Source organism: Phodopus roborovskii, unplaced genomic scaffold (genome assembly GCF_943737965.1).
Source record: "Phodopus roborovskii unplaced genomic scaffold, PHOROB, whole genome shotgun sequence".
Classification (NCBI taxonomy): domain Eukaryota; kingdom Metazoa; phylum Chordata; class Mammalia; order Rodentia; family Cricetidae; genus Phodopus; species Phodopus roborovskii.
This window is the reverse complement of record NW_026125911.1, coordinates 275669-303306: the sequence shown is the minus strand read 5'-3', so window position 1 is coordinate 303306 and position 27638 is coordinate 275669. Positions and strand designations below refer to the sequence as shown.

General features: G+C 38.9%; 1 protein-coding gene across 3 annotated transcripts in view; it reads right to left on the bottom strand.

Annotated features, from left to right (window-relative positions):
• Enox2 (ecto-NOX disulfide-thiol exchanger 2) overlaps positions 1–27638 on the bottom strand; it is a 261719-nt gene that overhangs the window by 26777 nt on the left and 207304 nt on the right. For all 3 annotated transcript variants that reach the window (XM_051178965.1, XM_051178966.1, XM_051178964.1), the window contains exons 5-9: positions 21761–21967; positions 16771–17004; positions 14114–14326; positions 11013–11119; positions 1635–1749 (exon numbers count right to left, since the gene is read on the bottom strand). In XM_051178965.1, coding sequence (XP_051034922.1) covers positions 1635–1749; positions 11013–11119; positions 14114–14326; positions 16771–17004; positions 21761–21967 — 876 coding nt within the window. The remainder of the gene's footprint in view (positions 1–1634; positions 1750–11012; positions 11120–14113; positions 14327–16770; positions 17005–21760; positions 21968–27638) is intronic.

The following is a 27638-nucleotide window of genomic DNA, read 5'->3' as shown; positions in this document are numbered from 1 at the left end:
AAGAACTTCTGTTTATGGACTGAAGATTAGGAGACTGCTTGCATGAGACCAGAACCTCTGACTTTGATGTGGGAACTGGAAAATGCAGATTTGAGTTTTGGACAATCAGAATGTCCTCCTACATGGAAGATGATTGTCAGTGAGGGAAAAGTCTCTCCTAGATCTGAGACTAGTATTCAGATATTTGAAATGTAGGCCTAGTGGTATATGACATGTATGTGCAGGTGTGCATGACCACATGTGTATATACACACCAGAGAAGGATGTTGGGTATTTTGCTGTATCATTTTTCAATGCTCTTGTGTGTCCCCAACGCCCCCCCCCCCATAGTGCTGAGATTATGGGCATCCATGGCTATGCTTGGCTTTGTATGTAGTTGTTGGGGATTTGAACTCAGGTCCTCATGACTTCCAAAGCAAATGTTTTAACATACTGAGTCATACCCCCCAACATAATGTTTTGCTATATTGTACTTTCCTATAGTTAAAGTCCTAAAATTGTTTGCAATTGTTTACCTCAAATTTTGATCTGGTGGCAGGTATTCACTCTTGTGATAATCTCCAATCCATGGTAATTTATGATGAAACTAATGGGTAAGGTGTTGTCTTATGGTTCATGAGGCTTACCCTATAGGTCTACTGGGTATCAACACCATAGCTTCTATCTTATTGTGAGTTCCTGATTATACTAGACTAGAATAAAAGCCTTCACCAGACACCTATTTGTAGGTGTCCTATTTGGTATCTAATATATTTTCCAAGTAACTGTGATTGTTATTTACTTCAGATATTTATCACTTTGTAGATTTTAATTTTGTTATTTATGGTAATATTTAATTTTATGCATTAATTCAAAATCTTATGTAAAATTGTATATGTGTTACCATGTGATGTGCACAGACATGTGAAAGTAGACATTAATGCTGGATATCTTCCTCCATCACACCCCACTTTGCATTTTGAAATAAGGTTTCTTGCTAAATGTGTGTCTTACTGATTGGCTGGTCAGCAGGTTCCAAGGATCTTCCAGTCTCTACATCCTCAGCACTGGGATTATAGCTTTTAATTTTTAAGACAGATGTTAGAGATATAAACTCAGGTCTTCATGTTTGCATCTTAAGCACCTAAGTGACTGAGCCATCTTCCAACCCTAAACAATATTGAAGGTTTCTCCTAAATTATATAACCAACTTTGTATTTTTCTTTATGTCCTTTGCTATATATATAATTTGTTAACATTTAAAATCATATATCTATCTGTTACCTGTTTGGGTAGAATGTATAAGTAATCTAGCATTCATGCACAGTTGAACAGAATATTAATAATTCCAAATAAAAATATGGAACAATGATGGCAAAATGTCCAGTGGGGGTTTTATTTTTTGAAAAAGCACACATTTAAATTGGATACTTCAACTGAAAAAGAGGTATATGAAGAATATAGAAAACTCTATAGACACGGGTTTGATATTTAGCCAGTGTTTACTCTTACAGGCCCATCAGTGTTTTTCTATCTGGTGTCCAGTGTGATGGGTTGACATAGATATACAACACCGTACCTTGTTTTAAAGGTTTGAAAATATTGCTTCTGCAAATTAATGTCTATTACATAAAACAAACAGGAATTATCATTACCTGATTCCTCTGTTTCTTTTGTTTCTGTTGTTTCTTCTATTTCTTCATCAGACATTTCCATTTCTTCTTCTCTCCTGATTCCCATTAATTCATCGTTATGAATGTTGCGAATTTCCTAAGGTTAAAAGGCATGCTTTTTAGGGGGGGGACTTGGAAAATGTTGAGGAAATGGACAGATGTACGGGGACATATTAAAAACTTTGACAGTGCTTAAAGAGGCAATGACACAATGAGACCAAAACAGTGTCACTAAAAGGCACACTTGGCTCTTACTTGCATGAAGTTCTGGAATTTCCCTTTAGAGTTTTGTCATTATACCTTCCCATGTTGGTTCCTTTAACTTTGCTATTTCCTCTCCTCCATTTCCTGAACAGAACTCTAAACCAAGATTTTGTAGTTTCAGAAAATACAGCAAAAATGAGCTGTTAGTAATTCTCTCATGGGCAATAACTATAATGTTTGGACAAAACAAACTACATAACTATTTGATGTCGTTGGACAGAGAACAAATGCAGGCATATTATGAAAAAGAATTGGCATTTGGAAGAAGCAAAAACACTTGTGGACACATTTCCCAGTTTTTATAAAGTCTTTTGTTTAAGAGCAGATCAGAATTAGTCACAGGGTAGCTAGATGTCTAGTAGAAAACCCAGCCTCTGTGGTCTAAACAATTTCAAGAGAGTGGTTAGTGGAAAACAGTCACTGGAGAGTAAGGAGGGGATGTTAGAAAGGAGAAATATGTGTATGGGTAAAGGACAACATGGAGGAAGGGAAGGCGAAGGGAGAGAGGAAAACACACACACACACACACACACACACACACACACAGAGATTCTTTACACTGTGTATATAAACTCTTTTCAAGTTTTGCCTGATCTCTCAACCAAGAGTGCAAGCAGCCTAGCTAAGGCTAAAGGAGTTAAGCTGTTATTGAAACTGCTGTCTAACATATAGAAACCTCTAGCTTGAATACAAGTAATTAAAATGATCACTTAAGGGCAAGAATATAAAGTGAATATTTGGGAAGAACATATCAGAGTCTGTAATTATTACACTATAATATTCATATCTAGGATAATCACCAAAATCACTGAACATCTCAGGAACTAGGTTGAGATTACACTTTCCATAAATAGAACAATAAATGGAGACCAACCCTGAAATGATCCAGTTGTGGTACTCAGTAAATAAATAAAGTAGCTATGTAACTACCCTCCTTGTATAAAGGAATTGTGTTCATATAGAAAAAATGTTAGGGAATCTCATCAGAAGTTCACATACTTTAAAAATAATCCACAGATTCATTTACATTAAAACAAAAGAAGACAAGAGTTCTTTTGTCTTGAAGTAATGAACTAAGAAATGAAAAGTTCCTTTATTTTCAACATTAAACAAAAATTCTTATTGTAGACCTTTATGATGTTATTGCCATTTCCTTCCACATATCCTTGTACAGTAAAAATGTTAATGAAATGAATTTTTAACATTTGGTGACAGAATTCAATCAGCATAACAAAAATTTAATCAAGAAATACTTAATTTGAAGAATTTTTTTTTTACCATAGAAAGTATAATAATGAGGGGTTGATTAGATGGTGATAAAAATCACTACAAAATAAGAAAACAGCACATACAAGAACAGCTAGCATACCTAAGATGTGATATGAACAAGAAACGCACATGTGTGCGTAAGCACACACACACACACACACACACACACACACACACACACGCAGGCATACTAACCCAAGGCTAAGTAGCTCTTGTTGAACACTACACTTTTATGACTCACAAAACTAAGTTAATTCATCAGAAATGGATTGAAATCCATTGTGTAAACCTTTCCAGAAATACATCTGGGTGTGAGGAAAGCTGTTCAGAGAAAGATGTCCTATAAGAGGTGCTGTGTATGAGGCTACTTAAAGGCTACTGGCAGAACACTACACAATACACTACCCAGCTTTTTTATTTTATATGTCGATCCCAGTTCCCTCTCCTCCCCTCCCTCCCTCCCTCTTACCTTCTCTCCCCCCTCACATACACCCTGACCACCTTCCCCTCCCATTCCCCCACCCCAATTCCACATGTAGGGCAATGCCATTCAGGTGGGGTCATGTAAATCTATCAAGTCATTTGAAGTAGGGACTAGGACTTCTCTCCTGTCTCTAGGTTAAGGGAGTGTTCCTCCATGGGGGATGTGTCCACAAGGTCCTTTTGTGCACCAGGATATAATCCATCTTGGTTCCACAGTCTGAGCTCCCTTAGACTACTCAGGCCTTCTAACTGAGACACATATTCAGGGGGTCTGAGTCAGTCCCATGCTGGATTCCCAGCTATCAGTCTGGGGGCCCATTAGCTCCTCCTTGTTCAGGTCATCTGTCTCTATGTGTTTCTGCAACGTGGTCTTGTCCTCTCCATCTGCATCTGGATTCTAGTTCAACTCAGTGTTTATGTATGGGTGTTTGCTTTTGTTTCTAACAGGTATTAGATGAGGGCTCCATGATGGTGGATAAGTTAGATATCGATCTCACTATCCGGGAAGGGCATTTATGGTAGCCTTTCCATGGTTGCTCAAATTGTTAGTTGGTGGCAGTCTTGTAGGGCTCTGGACCTTTCTTTAGGTTCAGTTTTCTCTTCAAACCAATAATGGCTCCCTCTTTCATGTTCTCTCTCTCTCTCCCTCTCTCTCTCTCTCTACCTCTCTCTCTTTCTCTTGTCTTCTATTCCTACCCTGGCTCAATCTCCCTAGGCGCATGTGCTTTCCTCTCCTCCCCTTCTCTTTCATATTCTAAGAGATTCATATAAAGTTCCTCACAGAAGGGGGAAGGGACAAGTCCCCCAGAGCACATGGGAAGTGGTGGGGGGCAGTGAATGGAGAGAGAAGTAGGATACACTACTCAGCTTAAAGAGTTGGATGGATATTAACAGAACCTCAGTTAATTGTGGGATTGGATATCAAAGTTTAACCTCCATGCAACTAAATTCCAGAAATAGAGTAAGGGAATAAAAATATTTGAAGAAATACTTGCCAATAATTTCTTAAATTTGACAAAGGGCATTAAGCCACTTATCCAAAGAGCTCAGTGAACCCAAGGCAGGGTTTATTGTGAAAAAGTATTTCTAGTGATATCATAATCTGAGTACAGGAAATGAAAGAAAGTGAAAAACTCACACAAAGTAGATAGAGGACAATGCTACATTACAGAGAGGAAAATCCACAGTGAAACAATTTCATTAATGTTTGTGGAAAAAATAAAATGTCTCCCTATTCAGAATTTTACATTTGGAGAAAAAGTAAATGCAATTAAGTCATCATCAAAAGAGCTACAGTATAGGACATGCTGAATAAAGTTCTTCCAGGCTGAAAAGAAGCTGTGGAAGTCATGATGATCCCAGAGAATGATCAAGCTCACACTGGAGAAGGTTTCTTTATAAATTTAGGAAAGAGAGGCTAGGGGAATAGCTCAACTAGTAAAGTTATTGCCATGCAAATATGAGGAATTGGTGCAATGGGTAATCCCAGTGTTGGGGAGGTAGAGACAGAAGGATCCTGTGGTTTCCTAGCCAGCCAGTATAGCTGAGTCAGCAAGCTCCAGGTTCAGTGAGACACTATCTCAAAAAAAATGATGGTAGTAACGGTTTAGAAAGACATTCAATGTGGTTCTCTGGTTGTCAAATATATGCTTGTGATCGCATACACCCTCACCTATAAATACACATACATATGAACACACACACACACACACACACACACACACACACACACACACACACACAATACCAAAACAAGTAAGAATGAGAGCTACACATGTTAGAGCAATTTGAAATAATTTAGACATCACTTGATTGTTCTTAATTTCCTAGGTTTTAAGCTGAGAACTCCTACTGGGTTGTAACACAGGAAATATCTAAAGCCATCTGGTGCAAACCATCCAATTTATAAGCAATATGGCAATATGTGTATTTCAAATTGATTTCTTTCTTCTTATCTTTTGTTTTCTTTTTTGAGTCAAGGTCTCACTAAGTAGTCCTGGCTGCCCTGGGACTTTCTCTATATACCAGGCTGGCCTCGAACTCAGAGAGATCCTCTTGCCTCTGCCCTCTGAGTGCTGTGATTAAAGCCATGCATCACCATGTCTGGCCTTCAAATGGATTTGTTAACAATGCTATAGTTAGTCACTATCCTAATATCTTCCTTTATAATTCCTTTATCAGGGAAAATGATCTCTAATTCCAGATAAGTTTTCATTAACACTAAATGAATGACTCTTTAAAAAGTGAGTTATTTAGTATCATTACTAATTCTTAAGAAGTAGCAGAAAAATCAGATGCTAATATAGTACCTCTGTACTGCAGGGACTTTACTTAAAATAGAAGAAAATAATGGCTTGCTTGTGGTAAATGAACTTTACAGGGCTGTGTTATGAAAAAGATATGCCATGTCTTATTCAGACTCATTGCATGAAGAACAATGAGGGAATTTCTCATTCCTCTGAATGCACTCTACCTCATAAGATTTAGTTTCAGGTATCATCAGAGCTGTTATGGGAAGGTGATTATAACAAAGTTTGACACTGGCAAATTCAAATATTGTACAGTTTACTGCATCAGAAAAAGCTGTGGCTTTCTAGATTTCTAATAAAAACATAGGCTGTCACAGAGTATAATCAGAGACCAACTCTCAACTCACACACATGTCACTAACACTGATAAAGGTATTACATTTCTCAGGAAAGTAAATTGTGTTCATTCTAGGAAACTATCCCAGGGCAGCAAGGTCTTAAAACTAAGACAGATCCTGGAGCTTTCCAGCATCAACAAAGCATCCTTTTGCTTCCAGTTTGACAAAACAGCTTACAATCTCAGAACTACAAAGGCTAAAACTACATGATATGTCTTACCTAGAGATCTTTTACAGTTTTAAATGCTCCTAGAAATATACTTAAGGGCAATGTTTACCTAAATGCTTCAAAATACCTCATAGATAAGAACCATCAGTTATTTTAGCTAAATATAAAATGAGAATAAGAAAAACTCAGGGAAAGTTTGTTTTCTAAGTTACTCAGAGGACTGCTCTGTCCACTATACAAACTTTTGCTATGAAAACCCCAAGGTTCATCTCATTATTTTTCTACAAATACCCATTACTAAGTCACACAATTGGAATAGAAGCAAAGAGAGTAGCAGAGGCTATGGGGTACCATATTAAAGAAAATTGAGAAGGCCCCTTTGGCAAATGACAGCGCACTTCTAAGAAAAGTGAGACTGTTAATTTTTGGAAACCCTTACCATTAAAGTACTCTGCATCTACTTTCTGGCAGACCAGAAAAGCTTTGAGAAAGAAATCCTTACAAATACTTTTAGAGTAAAGGACTACAAGGTGGTATGCACCCAAAATGGTATTCTAAATAGCTTAGCCATAGGATAGGGTAGGGAGTGGATTCCTAGCCACTGAAGTACAGCATCACAAGTAATAGCTGTATCCATTTCTCCTTCTGACATCTTGATACAGCACTGCAACCAAAATATGGGAATGGCATGCAACAACACGGTCAGTAATTTCCATGTTAATCATGAGATGAAATCTTCTGAGACATGTCCCTGACAGAACACTTTTTAAAAATAAGTGGCCCTAAAGTTCCCATGCCACCCCCTTTGCTACATTTGATTTCAACAATGAATGACTAGGGACTTCTGGAACGGCACTGTATTGACTTTAAGTCTTCTCTAATGGTAGAGACATTTTCTGAAACTTAGAAATTTCCACTGCTTCACAGTGGAGAACAAAATGTGCTTTCATATAGAAGCAAACAAACCAGAGAAACACATGCAAAGAATCACTTTGTACCAGCTGACATCTTTGATTTATTACAAAGTAAGCAAATCATAAATCTTTACACGTTAATTATTTAACTACAGTTTCAGAAAAATTTATGTGGACTTAAATTGATCTTACTCATGTTTTATGATAGGAACATTATTACCAGAATATCAACACTCCTTATTAAATGTGTAACCAGATTCTACTAACCTGTATTTTTTTCCAGTATTAACAAGAACTATGGTAGGAAAGGAGTCAGGAGGGAATGGGAAAGAACAGAGGCTAGGGAAATAAGTGGCTTGTACGCTCAACATAACAATTTGACTCTGAGATATCACTTAATAAAATGAAGCAACTCACAAACACAGGTTTGTCTCTTGTATGGTAAATAATGGAAATACAAATTATGTTGATGTAAAATTGGGTTAGTATGCTTTTGGATGGCCGAAAGCCAACAACCAGTCTTAATGCGAGTGAGTACTAAAACAAGGGTACACAGACGACTTCATTATCCATCCACAAATATTCTGCAGAGTATGAAATGGAAGTAAATGGAAAAGGTTATTTTGTCAGTTACAATCATCAAAGCCCTTTGCTTTAAGCTCAATGGTGTAAAATCTTCTATGATAAAGGCTGCAAGAGGCTATCTTCTTAATGTTTATCAAAGCCCTTTGCTTTAAGCTCAATGGTGTAAAATCTTCTATGATAAAGGCTGTAAGAGGCTATCTTCTTAATGTTTATGGCTATGATTCTAGTTTTTATATATTATCCAAGGGTAGCAACTGCTATAGGTCAGTTTGCTCAAAACACAGATTTTCAAAGGATTCTGTAGAAAAGAGTCCCCATAGTAAATGCATCAGTGACTGTAGGCAGCACTTACAGTAAGAGGAGGGTCTTCAGCCCTCTCTTAGCATCTTTTTTTCTGTGTCATTTCCAGTATCCAAACCATGAAAGTAAAAACCATTAAAAAGACTCATTACCAAACTAGCCAGCCTGGCATGTTCTCTCACAGCATCTAATTTTCTCAAAGATGGGCTTTTTTCTAAGTTCATCATCTCTCTATTCCTCACTCAGAAGAATAAGAATACTGGCAGATGCATGACAGTGAGACAAGGAACAGGTACCATGTGACATGAGGTTTTCACCAGCTGATTTGTTCTCTGAGGCAACCGGAAAGAACTTGTCATAACACCTGACTTTTTGAGTTGTTCTGATTTTCAGTGTGGTGCCAATAGGCATCCCCATCTTAAGAGGATTGCTTTTTGCATTTCCAATACGATACATCTTTTAAGTCTTCTCAGTGTCAAGAGATAGCAATATGAAGTGGAAGAACTCTATGGGGTTTAGGGAAGGTAAACTTAAAGGAAGGCCATGAGATTCGTCTCAATGTTGAATGTAAAATCAGAGGAAAGTCATGAGCTAGCTATGTCTCACTATCATCAGTAGTAGTTTTAGGTACCAAGACTGAGGAAGGTGGGCCTTGATTTAACCCAGTCAAATACACAGGAAGCAGGTTCAGTCAATAAGGCATAGACGGAACAGATAGCTCTTGGCAAATCATGATGTCCATGTATCTTATTACCATCCCCCTGCCAGGAGGCTTTACATTACTGTATAATGGGGGTCTAGGATTCGCAGTTGTCTAGAGATCTAGAGAAATGTCCAGTTCACTACAACAGCCATCTTTATTATGGCCCTAATTTAACTTAAGCGTAAAGTATATACTCCCTAGGTAGTCGGGCTTGGTATATGCAGAGCCTTAATGGGAACTTTTTTGAGCTAAGGGTCCACTGTATAGTTTAGGATGGCACTAAATGCATGATCCTCCTTCTTCAGCCTGCTGGAAATTAATTACAAGTGTGAGCTACCACATCTACTTTGGGGGATATTTTATTGCCTGGTGGTTATTACCTCTGGAAGTAGTCCCTTCCTTCTCTGCACTGGCAGGCCTTTCCTTAAAAATTCTGGACTGCTTAGATCTTAGAACTTCTAAAATGTATGCAGGCTTATGTATATTAAAGAGAAGGGAACATTTAATGCAGGTTAAGAATTACTAATCCACCAAATCCAGAATCTAAAATGTTTCCAAGATTGAAAATGTTTGAGTGCCAACATGATGCCAGGGATCAAAAATCAATACAAGTTTAGGACTTTTTCCTTAAATGTTTGTTGAGGTTTTAAACTGTTCCCATACATATTGCTTACTTATTCACAGAAGGGCAGTGTGGAGAGAATATTGCTTTCATTTGAAAGGCTAGAGATGAGATGACTTGTTCAAAACGACATTGAAGTCTGTAGCAGAGCTCAGAGGAGAATAATGTCAACTATACTTCCTACTTGTATAATTTTGTGAAATCATTTAACATTTCTGCATTTCAGTTTTTTTATTACATGGAAAATATGGATTCTATACCTACTCATTATCCTGTATTGAGTTATGTAATAATAAATTGAAATACACCATTTACATTTTCAAACTGCTTATGTATTTCTTAAACATTTAATCTTATAAGCTTGGTTTCATTATTATCAACACCAATTAACAGATAAAGAAATAGGCATCAAGAGATGCTGAATAACTTACTCTATTCACTAAACTACAAACATAACAGAAGCTGATACTTTAGATTCTTGTTAGACTCTCAGTCCCTAAACAGCTTGTACTACACTTAGGTGAGAACCAGTGCAAATTGTTGGGTACAGAGGCTGCAGCTCCATGGAACAGTGTCTGTCTAGAATGTACAATGCCCTAAGTGCAATTATCAGCATGGAAAAAGAGAAACAGGAACTCGAGAACCAAAATGGCCAAATAAACCATAGATGAAGTTGGAAAAGTTGCTATATTTATAAACAAAAATACTCAGGCCCAGGCAAGGAGAACCTACAGGCACAGAAGAACCTGTGATACCTATGAAACCATTTCCACAAGCTCATTGGAAACAAGCCTTGCTGTGCTTTAACTTTAGATTCAGGCTAGTAACCTAATCATATTACACATATTGTAGTGTTATGCTACAGATTTACTTGAGCCCAAAGCAGAAGAGTATGTGTTGACCTTGATCTGAAATCACACTCCTTTTTTCCATTTAAATTTCCCACTTCCCCAGACAGCTGGACAGATCTGAAAAAGGAAGCTCAGCAATTTCTTTGCTCCAAGTACCAGCAGACAGCTTCCAGACTCAACTGTCAATGCACTCTAATAAATGGAAGGCAGCCCTAATATTACTAATGCTAAAAGCATAGGTCAGTAATTATTATTGTACTCAAGACTAGCTAGTGTGGAGAAGTAAACTTACAATTATCCCAGGTGCATTTTCACTACGAAGATTTCTATCCAGCAGGATGCATTTAAGACAACATGTGCACATTTATTACCCTTCTGACAGCAGGTGGTCTGGATGTTGACAGGGTATAGAACACATTTCAGTGTTTCATTAGGGCCTTGTTGAGACCATGGGAGCTTGGCACTATTTAATTCTTGTTAAACTCCAAATCAATAACTTGTTAAGGAAGGAAACGGTCCCCTAAAGGAGCTACCAGAGTAGAAAGTTACCAACCTCAGCTTGTTTGCACCAAACACTGATGTTTTTACGCTGGGCTTTTGTGAAGTGGTCCCATGCCTTCTGTTTGGAAGCAGAATGGTACACAGCTACTATCTGCTCAACTGCAGTATCAAATCAGCAGTCAGATCAGGCCAAATCGTCACCCAGGAATGGAAAGAGAGAGAAAAAAATGAAGAGAAACATGAGGCTTGTTTCATTAAGTTGTGATGACACAAACCAGGCTGTGAGTATACATGGATAAGATTACCTGGGTCAAGGCACTTTATTGGTTACTTTTCTCATGGCTGTGATAAATTCTGACAAGAAGCAACATAAGGAAGGAAGGGTCTAATTTGGTTCACCATTTAAGAAGGGATACCTCTAATTAATGGAAGGGAAGGCATGGTGGAAAAAATGTGAGGTGGTCTGTGTGTATCAGTCAGGAAGCACAGAGCAGACAGGAAGTGGAGGAGGACCACAAAACCTCACAGATGCTCTTAGTGATCTTCTGCCTCCAGTGAGGCTGTATCTCCTAAAATTTCCACAACCTTCAAAATAGCACCAACAACTGGAGACCAAGAGTTCAAACACATGAGCCTATGGGGTAGTTTACATTCAAATTAAAACAGGAACTACGATTTCAAAAGAGACTCAAAGAAAGAAACACCAATGTACAGTTTGGGTGAGATAATGAGCAAAGCTTTTAATACAAAAATAGTGTATTCATTTAGGTTAAAAAAAAAAAGAGCAAGAGTCAAAATAAATGTGTTTTAGGTTCAAATTTTAGTTGGGTACTATGAACTATACTACTGGGTCACTTTTAAAATTTATTTAATATTATTGTAAATTAATTTGAAAATGCATAAAACAATGCGTTTCGTTATAACATTTTCATACATACATATGATGTGTGTTCCTCATATTCACTGTCTTCTTTAATTATATGTAGCCTTCTGAAATAAAATAGAACACTTAACTTCAAGGAAAATTTGGTTTTCACTATTCTAAGATATGTTTGACCAGAAGCATTAAATCAAAATATAAAATGGTTGAGTCTATTTTAAGTATACCTACATAGGTTTGTTGACTAGAGAAAAAAATTATGAAAGAACTCTTTGTGAAAGCAATCGTAAAGAATACCTTTCAAGGCCACTTAAAATGTTAAAGGGAGAAACACACACAAATCTTTGGGAGTTTTCTGCTACTGTGTGTGTGTGTGTGTATGTGTGTGCGTGTGTGCGTGTATGTGTGTGTACGTGTGTGCGTGTAGGTGTGTGTGCATGTGTGCGTATGTGTGTGTGCGTGTGTGCGTATGTGTGTGTGCGTGTGTGCATGTGTATGTGTGTGTATGTGTGTGTGTGCGTGTGTGTATGTGTGCGCGCGTGTGTGTATGTGTGTGTATGTGCGTGTGTGTATGTGTGTGTGTATGTGTGTGTATGTGTGTGCGTGTGTGCATGTGCGTGTATGTGTGTGTATGTGTATGTGTGCGTGTGTGTGCGTGTGTGTGTATGTGTGTGTGCGTGTGTGTATGTGTGTGCGCGTGTGTATGTGTGTGCGCGCGTGTGTGTATGTGTGTGTGCGTGTGTATGTGCACGTGTGTGTGTGTATGTGTGTGCATGTGTGTGCGTGTGTGCATGTGCGTATGTGTGTGCGTGTGTGCGTGTGTGTGCGTGTGTGTGCGTGTGTGTGTGTGTATGTGTGTGTGTGTATGAGATAGAGAGAGGGAGAGAGGGGGGGAGGGCAATCTGTGATAGGCAGTCTTCTCATTACACCATGTGGGCTCTGTGGCTCAGACAAGTTGCTACCTTGTTGGACCATCTCTCTGACTCAAGAAGCCTGGATATGAATCTTTTGGGAGAAACAAAAGCAGAAGAAGCCCTGTTTCTCACAGCAAGAAGAAAATCCAGAAATAGGATTAGGTTTTTTTGTTTTTTTTTTTTTTTTTTTTTTTTACAGTCATGTTTTCACTGTGTTCTAACGAGTTAAAGAGTCTCACAATTCTTGCGGCTTTCTTTTTCTACTCATTCTGAAATCCTGAAGATATACACTTTCCCATCTTGGATTTTATATCTAAATATACTTTCAAAATATGAGTAAAAGTGGAGACACTCCTTAATCCCAATTATATATGAGTCAAGAATGGAGAGGAAAGTATAGGAAGAGTGGGCCATAATGGTTTAAAAGCAAAATCATAAAACTGCCCCGGTTCTTAAGGTGAATATTGCTCTTTATTGAAAAGAAGTGATCATATAATTTTGTTACATGGTGAACAACAACAAGAAAAAATTACTGGAGTGTTTATCTGATCTATCTTATTGAAGAGAACCTGCATAGATCTGAAGTGGTATTACTTTTAAAAATGGCCATTTCAATGGCTTCTCACCTCTATGGTGTCTATCATATCTAGTGAAGATAATGGGAGAAAACTAAATTGAAAATATAGAAGCAGCAAATTTATTTTTTATGCAATCATCTTGGGAATATAATCTTATTTCTTACCACAAGTTCCTAAATAGCATATTCCATGATGGTAATCATGTAAATCTGAAGAAACACTGCCATAAAATCCTAACATCATATTCTAACTTTAGCAATAAAATATCTAATTCTCTACTGAGGACCAGGGTTGTAAAAGGATGAGCTGTGACCGATCTACATCCCAGTGCTTTTCGCTCAAGAAGCTAAACCAGAGAAAACGCAAACAGGGGGTGCGATCATGTATTCTGTGATATCAGAGCCATGGCATTTGACAATATAAGGTACTGGTTCTCAACATGTGTATCGTGACCCCTTTGGGGAACTGAGTGACCCTTTCACAGGGGTCCCATATCAGATATTTATATTACAATTCATAACAACAGCAGAATTACAGTCATGAAGTAGCAATAAAAAGAATTTTATGGTGGGGGTCAGCATAACATAAGGAACTATACTAAGGGGTTGCAGCATTAGGAAGGCCGAGAGCCACTGATAAAAGGAGAGTAACAAAGCAGCTAGGAAGATCGCCTAGCCACTTGAAATACATAGCTTTACGGGCCTTGGGTCCTGTGTAAGGCAAGCGGTGAGTAAGCGAAGGACACTTTCAGCCTTCCAGCAGAACGTTAACTCCCACTTACATTGAATAAGAATCCCAGAAAGGGCCTGCTTGAACTTCTCTTTTGCTTCTTCCATCTCTTTCTCATGGGCAGCTTTCTCATTCACCAGGCGGCGGACATGGCTGTTGGCTGACTGGATCATGGAATAGAAGTGGTTGGCACTTCGGCGGTTCACTTCTCCTCTCTCTATCCAGGTGAGCAATGTCTGCACAGCTTCTGAGAATTTGGAATCATCTGAAACAAAAAAGAGTTTATTTTGGAAACTACTGACAGTGACCAAGGCTCAATCTGTCTTCACAATATCCTGGCAGGAGGTCATCAGGGGTGTTGGCAGTTACAGGTATATGAATTAATGAAGGCAAGGAACCTCACATGGACACACAAGCACACACAGGCAGCAGGTAGGAATAAAGAAAGAACGAAACTCTAGGAAGACAGTGAATGGCTTATGAAGAGCTTCAGAAAGAGGGTGGTGTCTTTCCTTCCTAAAATTTCTGGGGCTGTAACTCAGTGTGTGAGGTCCTAGTTTCCATCCTCAGTAAACACACACACTCTGCACACACATACATGCATGCACTCATGCACACACACTCCCTCAAAGAAACATGTTTATACTATGATAGTACTCATGTATTGAAAATTTCTTAATTTATCTGATTATTTGAGAAAGGGAGGTAGGGAGATGGGGAGAGAGAGGAGAGGAAGAGAGACAGGCACACAAGCATGCAGGCTGCATGCACACACACACACACACACACACACACACACGGTGGGGAATTAATAATGAGGGAATTTCACAATTCTATAATCTTCCATTTTAATAAGGAAAAGCCATTGAAGATGTTGCATGTAAGTTGCTGTCAGTACCTTTATCCTGGACACATGGAATTACAGTTACAGAAAGGCCTAAGAAAAGAGTTCAGTGTGTAGTTCTCTATGTACAAACATTTACATCCTCAACCTTTTATAATAGCACTCTGGAATCCTTAGCTCCTCATCCATCCACTCAGTTCCAGCCAGGATCTATTTTGATCCTTCTATTTCCATGTGTCCTCACATCCTTTGCTCTTGCTTTCAAGTAGATTTTTTTTCAGTTCACCAGGAGCCATCCTGTAATGTTAACAGAGCAGCACAGCTCTTCCATACCTTCTAGGCCTCCTTCCCCAGCAAGATACTTATATATTCTGTTCTGAGGGACTTACAAGACAGACTCTTACAGCATTTAATTGAAGCCACCTTCTGGAGCTTCACATCCCTCTCTGGCTAGAAGCTCTTAGTCTAGTAGAAATATCTTGCTCTACAATTTATTTTCTTGCCCCCTGCCCTTTAGTTTTTCAGTACAGACACAATGGTAGATGACTCTTCCCCATGTAGAAGCTTTTCATTACTTGGATGCAGTCTTTTATGTCGATGCAGCTTGTGCTTCTCTTGAGGGCCATGCAAACAGCAAATTCTTTTTCTTTTTCTTTTTTTTCTAATGTAAAGTGTCTTGTTTGGTGTCATGTGAATAGACACGTCTTAGAACTGGCATCTCACCAATACAAAAGCTTTTCTGCTTCAAAATGTAGCATTATTTCTGTTCAGTTCTGCATGCTATGCTCTCTGTTTTTCCCTTGCAGAAAGTCAAAATCAATCCAAAGAGACTTATTAAATATGATGTAAACAAGTTTGGCAAGTGTGACCTATTTATTTAGAAAGTAGAATTAGTGGGCTCTTGCTGAAATAAAAGCACAGAAGCAGGGAAAATTCATAGCATTAGAGCTGGGTCAGTGGCATCAGTAAGATCAATGGGGCAGCAGCATTCATACAGTAACATCAACTGTACTCAGAAAATGCGAGACTGGATCTGAGTCACTAAGACAAGAGAACAGGCAATGTGATTAATGTCAAATTAGCAAAGTGATGCTAAGAATCAAGTAAGAACAGGAAGCAAAACTAAAGAAAAAGGAGTTTGGCTTACCAATATATAGAAATTTCCATAGTTGCTTTGTGGAATAACTTGGCTTTTAACAATGACAAAGACTTCTTTTCTTGGGTGGCAGCTAAGTCTTCAAGGTAAATCAATGTATATACATGGTGACTAATTTCTGGGCTTCCATTCTGTCATCTTGGTTTTATTTTGGTCAATTTATTTTGAGATAGGAGTTCATTCTATAACTCATGCTGGCCTGCAATTCTTGGTGATCATCCTGCCTCAGCCTCCAGAGTGTTGCGATTACAAGCATGCCCAACTATACCAGCTCCTTTTGAAATCTTTAAAATGAGGGCCTCACTGGAATGTCACAGGGCCATATCCAGTTCTATCATGCTAACGTACTCACGGATTAAAAATTAAAATCTCACTAGTACCCAGTATGAAAGAGGGCACATGTAGGTTCTAAACTATGAATCACACCTCAAATTTTCTAGTGTGGTAAGGAGGAAAATATTTCTTTTTAATTATCTGATGTCTGGATAGCAAAGTGCCAACCATTGAGACAATGAAGAAACAGAGACATAGGACAAACTTCCTGGTTCTGGAGTTACTTGGTACTATCAGCAAGCCTCCCATATAAGAAATGCTAGGACCTATTAGCTAGAAATTGACAGGGTAACTCTAAACAGCACAGTGATATTTATTACAATTTCCCAAGAAAAAGAAAGTCCACTCAATCATGGAGCTTGAATGCCTCCTATACCTTTCAGTTTTTCAGCAACAATGCTGCATTCATGATCTGAATAGTGGACCACTGGGGGCGGGGATGGTGGACGCATTCTTTCTTCCTCCATCCGTCTACGGTGCCGCTCCTCTCTTGCTAGCATACGCTGTTTGCACTCCCACTCATACAAGTCATCCCGAGCCTGGGCAAAGTCAACGTGAAGCCGGCCTGTGTCCTTCTTGTCAGTACTAGAGCCCAGGCGTATTCGGTAACCTAAATTAAAGGGGGAGTGGGGGAAGGGAGAAGAGACTAGTAAGACAACAACTTTACGAACTTTTCCAAGTTCAGTGTCTTAGAGATGGTTTGAGTAGTTCCAAGTGAGCACACAATACCAAATTCTCTCTCACTGGTATCAAGGTGAATCAGGTGAATCATCAAAAGACTTAGATTACAATCTCATTTTGTAACGTACACTGCATTGGTAAGTTGTCATGTGTCGTTTGAATTTATTGAGAAGATAGGACTGGAAATGGAGTTGCCTGCCCACCCCCACCCCCGTTTCAGACACAACTCTATGTGTCTCAAAATGTCCTTCAAAGCCTCTTGTGTGGGGCTGGGCTGCCCACTTCCGCTCTGTGACAGGGAGGGGAAAAGAACTGCCAAATAGTCAAAGAGCAAATAGCACTGTACCCTTGAAAGCAGCTAGAAGGTAAATCATTTCCAGCAGATGTTGCTATTATTTATCCCAAGATATAAAATATGCACAGTGGGAAAGAGGGTCTAGAATTTCAGCCATAGAAAGCTCATCTGTGGAGACAAACCTCAACTGGGAACTAGAGCTGACAGGCTCGCCTTCCCCAGTTGGTGTTTGATGGATGCTGTGAGGACCCAATTTGATGATGCTATCTCTATCTCTTGCCTTTTTTAAAACTTGGAAGCCTCACTCAAGGAAATATACTGCTTTGTCCAAAAATGTAGTTTGGGAACTTCAGCTGGCTGCCTTATGAGGGGTTCCCCAGGCTACCCCGGGGGTGGGGCTGGGGGTAGAGTGCAAATGGCAGTCAGAACTTAAATCTAGGAAGTCAGATTTGCAAAGCTATTGAGCTTTCTTCTATTCTGCTGAGTAATGCCCAGTATAGATTTTGTTCCTTGTTAAGCATGTATCTTCTTCCTTCAAAAGTAAACACATGCCAAGTGGTGGCGGTAGCACACGCCTTTAATCTCTTCACTTGGGAGATGGAGGCAGGCAGATCTCTGAGTCCAAAGCCAGCATGATCTACAGAGTTCCAAGACAGCCAGGGATACACAGAGAAACCCTGTCTTGGGAATAAAAAGTATACACATGAAACAACAGTGTTTAAGATACTGTAAACTGATGACAGCGAGCATTGGGAGACAATTAAATGACCTGGCCCCCGTGATTGTCCAGCACTTTCTAGGCCTTAGTGAAGAATGGGAAATTTAGCTACAGCTGGCTGTTCTTCCCTGGGATTTTGTATGGTAAACAGAATTCATAATACAGAATATCAGAAGGAAGGAATCTACTCAGGGAAAGAACATAAGAGATCTGTAGAAGAGATCTTCAGAGACTGACACAATAATTTATTGGGATAGTAATGTGTATAAGTGGAAAGCATCTGAAACTTAGAAGTCGCAATCTCCAGAGCTCACACAGGTCTGGAAATAGCTTATTTCTCCACCAGACAGAGGACAAATACTCATACATAATAGAGTACTAGGTAATCAGAAAGGTTTTGCCTTAATAGTGAAGAAAAATTAGCCCTAGGCTTGATTTGGTCATTCTAACAGTGTTTAGAAAGTAACCTTTAAAAGGACAAAGATTTCCCACACTTCATACTTTCATCTCAAAACAAAGCTCAAGGGCATTATTTATAAGAATTAAAAAGTGTGCCTCTCCACCAGTTGGTTATGTAATACAAAGTGGTCATCCCTGAAAACAGACACACAAGTCACATTACACACCGAGTAAGCTGTATATACATATATGCATGTAATCACAATTAATGAAAAAGAGGCCATGAACTAGAGAGCAAAGAAAGGCATATGGGATATTTGGAACAAAAGAAAAGAGGAAATGATGTAGTTATATTATAATCTCAAAAATAAAAGACGTAATAAAAAAAACTTTCTCAAACCAAAATTTTTTTCCCCTTTGAGACAGGTTCTTGCAATGTAGCCCAGGCTGGGCTGAAGCTCAAGATTCTCCTCCCTTAGTCTCCTGAATGTTCAGAGTCATTCTTTCTGAAACATAAAATTCTGAAAGAGGTCATCAGATCTGACTTGTGCTATAAAAACCGATAAAGGAAATTCAAGCAGTGGGGAAATGACACCAAATGGAAATGTGAATCTCTGCAAGGGAAAGAAGAGCATACATAATGTATAATTCCACTCACAGGAAGTTCCTAGAAATGCATAGTGATCTGATGAAGAACAGATAAGTGACTGCTTGACAAAGGAATAAGTGGGAGGAAAGAGTTACAAAAGGGGGACACAGGAAGCTCGAGGGAGGGTATATTAATTCCTTTAATGGTGATGTTTTCATATCTATATCATGTATGACACATTATATAATTATATTTTGAATTATGTGTACCAATGAGCATACCTATATGTTTCTATTAGTGTTATAATAGATAATGCCTGTAACACAAAGGGTGCCACATATTTCTTATCAACAAACTTGTTTAAGACCCTTTACAGTTCGGTGCAGTATTAGCATTTCCATTCATTTTACTAATCATCTAAGCCATTAGAAAAGTGGAACTACCAATGAATTACACCATGAGGATATGCAAGGCCTATATACCACTTCAAAGATGCTATGATCGATCCTATGGGTTAGGTAGACAGACCCAAAGGTGCTTCCACTTCAAAAAATGATTCTTCCTACCTTCCGCAACATCTTTTAGAACAGGTTTTTATTGTTTGGTTTCTTTTCATCACATTCTTTTATAATTTATAATAAAAGAAGAATCTCATTCAAAACATTGTGGCACCTGTGACCTTCCCCAGGAGACTGCTTAAATTTAAAGGGAAAAATTGAGTTATTTCCACAACACTGATTGCCAGTCATCTCTTTTCATTTGGCAGCCCTGTGGATGTTTGTAGGAGGTGAATGTAAACAGAGAATAGATTTCAGTCATATTCTGATGGGTGCCTCCCAAACAGTATGTTGTCTTTTATGTCTAACTATTTAGGGCTTTTTGAAACCTTTACATTCTTATTAAAATAGTCGATTGTGGACTGCTCTGTTATTGTTGCTAAGTGCTGTCTAATCTTCAGTAGTTAGACTCTGTAGCACTTCGCAACTGTAATGAGAGCATTCTGCATCAAACGCCCCTCTTGTTCCCTATGCTCCTAGCTGCCTTTCACAAATTTTCTATACCTTTTCCCTGGATTATGGCAGCAGGTGTTAAACTGACCTCCTCTCTTCTTTTCTCTAATCCACTTTTACACAGAAATGTCAGATTAATCTTTCGGAGACAACCACTTTTCTGGTTCAGAATTGTCCTCCTTTACTCCTCCTTACCTGGAGAGTAAAAATCCAGTTCCTAACACTTTCAATGTAAGCTAACAATTGAAGTTTTCCAACCTTCTCTCATATCTGCTTAATACACAAACCACTGCTCATTCTCTCTTGAATATTTACCAAAGTATTCTACTTTTGTTATTTTCCTCATATGTTTCTTTGTTCCACTGTTGTCTTAGTTATTTTTCTATTGCTGTGATAATACATGACAACCAATGAAATTAAGAGAAGAGTTTATTGGGGCTTACAGTTTCAAAGGGTTGGAGGCCATGAGCACCACAGTGTGAGGCATGGCAGCAGGCGGGCAGGCAGACACTGGAGCAGTAGCTGACAGCTCACATTCTTATTTAAAAGTGGGAGGCAGGGAGAGCTAGCTGGGAGCTCATGGGCTTTTCAAACATCAAAAACCAGCCACCTATTACACACCTCATCCAACAAAGGCCACACCTACTAATCCTTCTCAAATATTTCCAACCAACTGGAGAGCAAGTATTCAAGCATATGAACCTATTGGAGCCAATTTCATCCAAGCAACCACAATGGCTCACCAGCAAATGCATTCTCTTTGTCAAAGACATGGTACAAGAGCAATCTGTTTGTGCCCAAAAGAAGGTTCAGTGGGTAAACCCTCTTGCTGCCAAGAAACTGATTTGATTTCTGGAAACTCACATGATAGACAGAGAGAACCGACTCCTGTAAATTGTTTTCTGACCCCAAAATGCAGGTCATCACACACACACACACACACACACACACACACACACACACCAGGACACACCACATGACAGATAAAAGTGACCTTTCTGGGTATCCCCATCCCTCTTTCAATCCCTCTTCCATTATCTTTCCCTTTCCTATGGTAATTGTTACAATTACTCAACATTAGTAGTAGTAGTGAGTGTGCATGAGTTCTAGAATGGTGTAATAGATGCAATGTTAGAATATAGTGCCAAGGGGTGTAGGAGCAGCCAGGAAAGGGTACCTAAATCAACTTGGGACAGATTGGATAGAAAATGTAGAGAAAGATTTTCATAGAGTTTACATTTGAGCTGTAGCATTACTGTGTGTGTGTGTGTGTGTGTGTGTGTGTGTGTGTGTGTGTGTGTGTGTGTTGGACTGGCATGGGGAAAGTAATTACAGTAGAGGGATAGACATAAAACATTGGGGCACATTCTGGGACTTAGTATTTACCATGTATTTGGGACATGTGTGCAGGAAGAATTAGGATGTGAAACTGAGAGGCAGAGCCTGTCATCCTTATCTTTAATCTCACATGTAAAGTCTGGTTATTTACCAGACAGTTCCGAACTTCTGATGGCTTTAAGGAAGAAGGCTGGAGAGGAGGTAGCATTCTTTTTCCATCTTTTAAGGCAGAGGGAGTCCCTTTTAATTTAATCACTTCTGCTAATGACCCAAGTACTCTGCTCTGAGACCTCTGCATTATGCCTGGTGAGCACAATTCCCCATATCAACACTTACCAGACAGGTAAAGGGCTTTGTCCACCATATACTCCTCAGCAAAGCGAATGTGACAGAAGTTCTTTTTGCTCTTCCGGATAGCAATGATCTCTCCACACTGCTCAAATACTTCCACAATGATCTGTTCTGTTCCATTTTCAGGCAGGCCACCCACAAATACTGTCTTGCATCCTGGTGGTCTCTCTCGTGTTGCAGGTGGAGGGAGATCTAAATTTAAAGGCAAGAGAGTCTGAAATAAGAATACTTGCTTGGGACAGATCTCTTTGAAACCTGAGTTTTTCCCCTCAAAAAGTTCAGTCTCCATGGTGCTTGCCTCTGCTCCATAGAAAATTTATTGCATGAACCCGAAAAGCATATTGTCCAATGATTTCTGGAACTGTGGCTGCTAGGGAATGAAGACCCATTCTGTCAGTTCCACGGAGAGAGCTTTAGTTTCATTCCTTCCTTTTGCTGTGAAAAGCCCGTATGTCAATGTTTCGGTCATTTGTATTATGAATAGTAAGTAGGGGAAATTTCACTTAACTACTACATTCAGGAGTCTGTTTGTCCACAGTCCCTGATAGAGAGATATTCTATTTATGTTTATTGAAAGAAGTGGTTCACGGCTGATTTGACAATTACAAGGTGAATATGAAAACATTTATAGCTTGTAGAATGGCTTGGTTAAACAAATTAGAGTACAAAGCATCCCTTTTATATTTTTAGGGAGTTTTACATATAAATACAAATAAGCCTCTCATCTAATTTCTTGCTGGAGTAGTGAGGCCTAAAGGCAGTCTTGGAGCATGTAAAGGGGCACAAGGCATGAGAAACTGTAAGCTTGGAAAACCATTAACTAAAGTGAGATAAATCTTGCTATAGAGAGCCATTAAAACATCCCTAATGAGGTGATTCTCCCTCTGCTTAAAAAGTGCTTTCCACTCATTGTATATATAAAGCTTGTTGGATCTGTCCCTGTTATTCTTTATATGTGTCAAAGGATTTTTGTTGTTTAAGAGTGAAATCCTACAGTCCAGAGCCCAACAAAACAAAGAGCCCTGCTGGCCATGTTTTGTTTTGTTTTCTTCCAAGTGTTGGTTTGTATCTGCAAGGATTTATTTTGTGTAATCCATTCTTCTGATTCAGCTCTCAACAATTCTCCCAGCTCAAGATTTGGAAGCTCAACAATCAGGGATTACTGCTCCCCTGCGAAAATAAACAAGTCTCACAGATGAGGGTGAAGTCTCTGCCTGAGTCTTACCCAAGCTGGCAGAGGTTGACTTGGAAGCTTCCTTGGTTAGCAGTACCCCTACTGACCTTGCTTTGCGACTGCTGCGTGACTTATTGGGGTTGCTGAGAAGACCAAATTTTTCATGATGGCACACTCCTCCCTTACTTAGCTGCTAAAGCGGACAATGGGAGAACTTAAAACGGCTACTTTTAAGAACTCACTGTTTTGTTTTTTGTTTGTGTGTTTCATATGAGACATTTAGAGGGAAAGGGAACATGTTAGAGTGACCTGGAGTCTGAACTATCTTGCTTATTCCTATTAACCGAGGTCATTTAGTAATAATGGAAGAAAGGGGCTGAGATTGCTTTAGACTTCGGCTTTTTAATAACTAGAAAATAGTTTTGCCATCATAATTCCAGTTATTCTTAATTCTAGTAGCATGAAAGATTCAACTTGGGAGTTAAGCAAATAAATGCCTGGCCCCACACTAATAAGACTGATTTAATTAGTTCAGGGTACAGCCTGTGCTTTTTGTTTTGATTTTGTATTTTTGTTTTCTTGGCTTGTTTGTTTTTGTTGTTGTTAGCTCATCAGGCAGACATAGTGTGTAGTTAGGGTTGAAAGTCACTGAGTATTCTGAACTTCTGATATTACAGAGGAAAATTCTTGGCTGAATGAGGTATCTTATTCAAGGTCATCACATTAGATAACGACATGATAAACTTGGAACAGGAAAACCCACATTTAAATCTTACTTGATATCTCTGTGGCCATGAAGAAGCTACGCAACCTGTGAACACTCCCATTTTCAATCTTCTGAATAGGGATACCATTCCCTACCCTATACATTGTTCTGTATCAATAGATACTACATTGACCCTACTGGCTGTTGTACAAACCCTAGGACTTCTTCACTTCCTAACAAATAGTAGTCATTACAATGTTAATATTTATTATGGAACCCAGGTCTGCCAATCCCCAACCTGGGGCTTTTTATTACTCTATCTCATGTCTGGAGTACAGTATTAGTGAAGACCCTGGACCTGTAGAATACAAACCTCCTTTTTTTATCCAGATAAATCTGAGCTTGGGGAATTTATGGATGTGAAGATGCATGCAGCTTTGACCACAGAACACAACCCAGCCACTGCATACACAGGTAATGAATTTTCAAGACTATCTGTTTAGATAGAGTTGTTTTCAAACAAAAAGCTTTAGAATAACATCCTATTTTTAGAATAAAAAAGGTTTCTGGAACTTATTTTAAAGGCGCTGCATGGTAAATAATACTTTTATGAAGCAAAAATCACCTCATTACATGACTTGAATTTAGTTTATGCCTACTGACAGACTAAGAAATAGGTGCTTACTCTGGAACTTACATATAATACCCAGAATGCAAACGTCCATCCCCTGACTACATTTGTGGGGCTTAACATTTTGTGATGAAGCCATTATTAAGATGCTGTAATTCTTTTGAGGTGACTTCTACTAAGTAACAGAGCATAAAATTCACTAAGAATAATGTTGCGATGTATCTGTTTTCCTTAAGTAAATATAGAAGACCTGTTTGATAGCATTTGCTGAGATTTCAGTGTATGTCTGTGGGCAGGAAAAAGGCTGTACTGTCTTCATTAATGGATAGCATCTCTTCTTTAATTAACAGTTCAATGTCTTTGTTGTTTAGGCCCGATTTTCTAATCCCATTGAGATTAGATTCCAATGATCGGCGCGCAGCAATGAGAACCCTACAGGAGAACAAATTTAAACTCTACCTATTCAACAGGTGATGTGCTAGGCGCTGTAATGCCTAAATCACCACTCAGTATGGTGACAAAGGAAAGTTCATGTCAAGATGCAAGATAATTGGAAGAATAAAGAACTAGTCTTTGGCAATGGAAAAGGAGGAGTTTTTAGCAATTTTAATTACATCCAAGTATCTACTCTGGGGAGTGTGCTAAGACTATCAGTATTAGGATCAGAATCCACTGCTGGTCTTTGAGAAGGGAGGCAGAGAGCAGCACAAAGGAACCAAACACCATTTACATAACATCCTGCTTTTCTGAGGCGCATCAGAGAACACTCAGTTGGTTTGTCAGACTGTATACAGTGCAAAGTCTGTGAGTAGATTTTATTAGACAGCTCAAGAGCGAAGGCCTTACATACAATCAGTAGAGGTCAGATGCATTTTTAATGTAATCCCAGCTAATTGGAAACAATCAGAAGGCTGGAAAATTGTTATTAATGCCCAATTTACTCATTTATTTTAATTGTCTTTATAGAGTCCAGTCTTCAGAGGCAAAATGGGTTCTGTCTCTTTTGATATGGTAAAACAAAAATTTTGTTTTTTTCTGGTTCCTGGGTGTTTTTACATGTGTCTGCACACAGGCAGCAGATGACATTTCATCATTCATTCTTCATTCACTGTTACTTCCAATAGATTCAAAATGTAACCTGTCCATACAGAAGGTGTTACAGTGGAAGTGAAACATCTTAAAAACTGACATCCCTAGAGAGATGGTATTGTTGCATTCTCTCATCAGAGAAAACCATTAATAGAGAAACTAACTCTGACAGCTGTACTGTGGAAAAAGTATGTGTGCTGTAGTTAGCTATCTTTTTGCTATACTTCAAGTCCTAGGAATAGGAGCCCAGTGCTTGGTCTTGTCTGCTTTAGTAAGATCTACTGAAGTTTGGCATTAGGTCTTCTGTTGCCTACTGTAGATCAGAGTGGTCCAGTTACTTACCAACATCTCATGGCTAAAAAGAGGTAGAAAACTAAGCTATGAAATAAGGCCTGGGTTATTTCAGACACCAAATACTTAACTGTTAAGGTATCCTGCGTGCTCCAGCAAATGTAAAAAGCTCCATGTATTACATGCCAACCTTCTTTTGATTTTCTAGTATATTTTGAGGAGTTTTATCTAGAGAAATATTTATAGTGGTAGCTTTTCTAAATGTAGCAGTCACAGTTTTACAGCCGAGTGAAGTTAGCGGTATCTAGGCTAATCTAATGCATCATCCTTAGTTAATGGTAAAGAAGCTAAGATCCTAGGTAGTGTGGTTTAGAGGTTGGTGCTCCTCTATCAATGTGTGCCTATTTTTGGAGACAGAAGTCTCACTGAATCTGAAGCTCCTTGGTTGGCTACACTGGTTGGCCAGCAAACCTCCAGAATCTCCTGCCTGTTTCCCAGTGCTGCAGATATGTACAGATCATACAACACCTAGCTTTTATGTGGTTCTGGTGATCTGAACTAAGGTCCTCAGGCTTTCATGGCAGGCATGTTACCCACAGAACCTAGCCCCCTCTTTCTTTTTTACTTTTGAAATGTTGGGTTTCCTCATCATGTTGCATTTTAATATTTATTTTTTATTTCTATCTCTGCTTGGTTTGAGGCAGTCTTATTCCTTCAAATCAAACTTTCAAGAAGGATACATGGGTCAATAGTGTTAAATACAGCAGAGAGGTGAAGGAAGGAATTAAAATCCAGCGCTTCTACTGGATTTAGTGTCTAGATTTGATTTCAGTTCATCCCATGCTAAAGTACTCTGGACGAGAGTACATTTGGAGCTGGGTGGGAGGTGAATAGGGTGTGAGGTCAGGAAGCACTTGAACCTGACTAAAGGTTCAGCATGTTGCAAGTAGAAAAGATGGACTGAAAACAGTAATGAAGCAGAGTAGGGAAGAGTTTTTGAGGTCAGGAGTTAGACCAGGGTTCTCAACCTGTGGGTCATGACCCCTTTGGGGGTCAGACCACCCTTTCACAGGGGTCATCTAAGACCATCAGAAAACAGGTGTCTACATTATGAATCATAAACAGTGACAAAGTTACAGTTATGAAGTAGTAACAAAAAATAGTTTTATGGTTGGGGTCACCATAATATGAGGAACTGTATTAAAGGGTTGCAGCATTAGGAAGGTTGAAAAGCACTGAGTTAGACTAGGAATTGAGAGCCCTAGGATAATATCATAGTTCTATTTATGTGGCAAGCTTTTAGAAGGATAGTATGGTTGGACAGGGGAAGGTGATAATATTTTTATTTTCTAATAAAGCAACAAGAGTTAGAAGCAATCTGCGTGGTGACTAAAGACACTGAGATTATCTCTGAATAATAGGCTCTTAGTGCTGAGTGAGGCTTTGGAGTTAGAGGCTCCTGAGAATATACTAGATATAGGCAGGAGTGCGTAGTGGGGCTTTTAATCGAGGCCTTATAATAAATTAGGTTTGGTTGGCCCTAGAGATGATAAGGGGTTCAAGCCATATCAACTGCTTGCTTTCCTGTCTTACTTTTATAAAAAACAACACGTACTCACTATTAATAAAAATGGCACAACTGCCACACTTTCAGCAAAGAATTAAGAGTGAGATGCCTTAGCTAGGTGTTTTGTACACAATTAATCTGAGTACCTCTCTTTAAACAAAATCCATTTCTACAAAGCAAATAAAACACCAGCCTGATTTAAGCTTCACAGGAGTGTTATTTTAAATTTAATTCTAAAGCAGATTCATTCCCAGAAGCCACTCAGTTACTGGCATTAATTGCCCTGTCAGCCTTCCTTAGTACAAAGATGAAGACGTAAATGAATGGGCCTTTGGGCAAAGGCTGCCTTCTTACTCTCTGGCCCTTCCAATTCAGAACAAAGAAATCATAGCTGCAGGAAGAGAA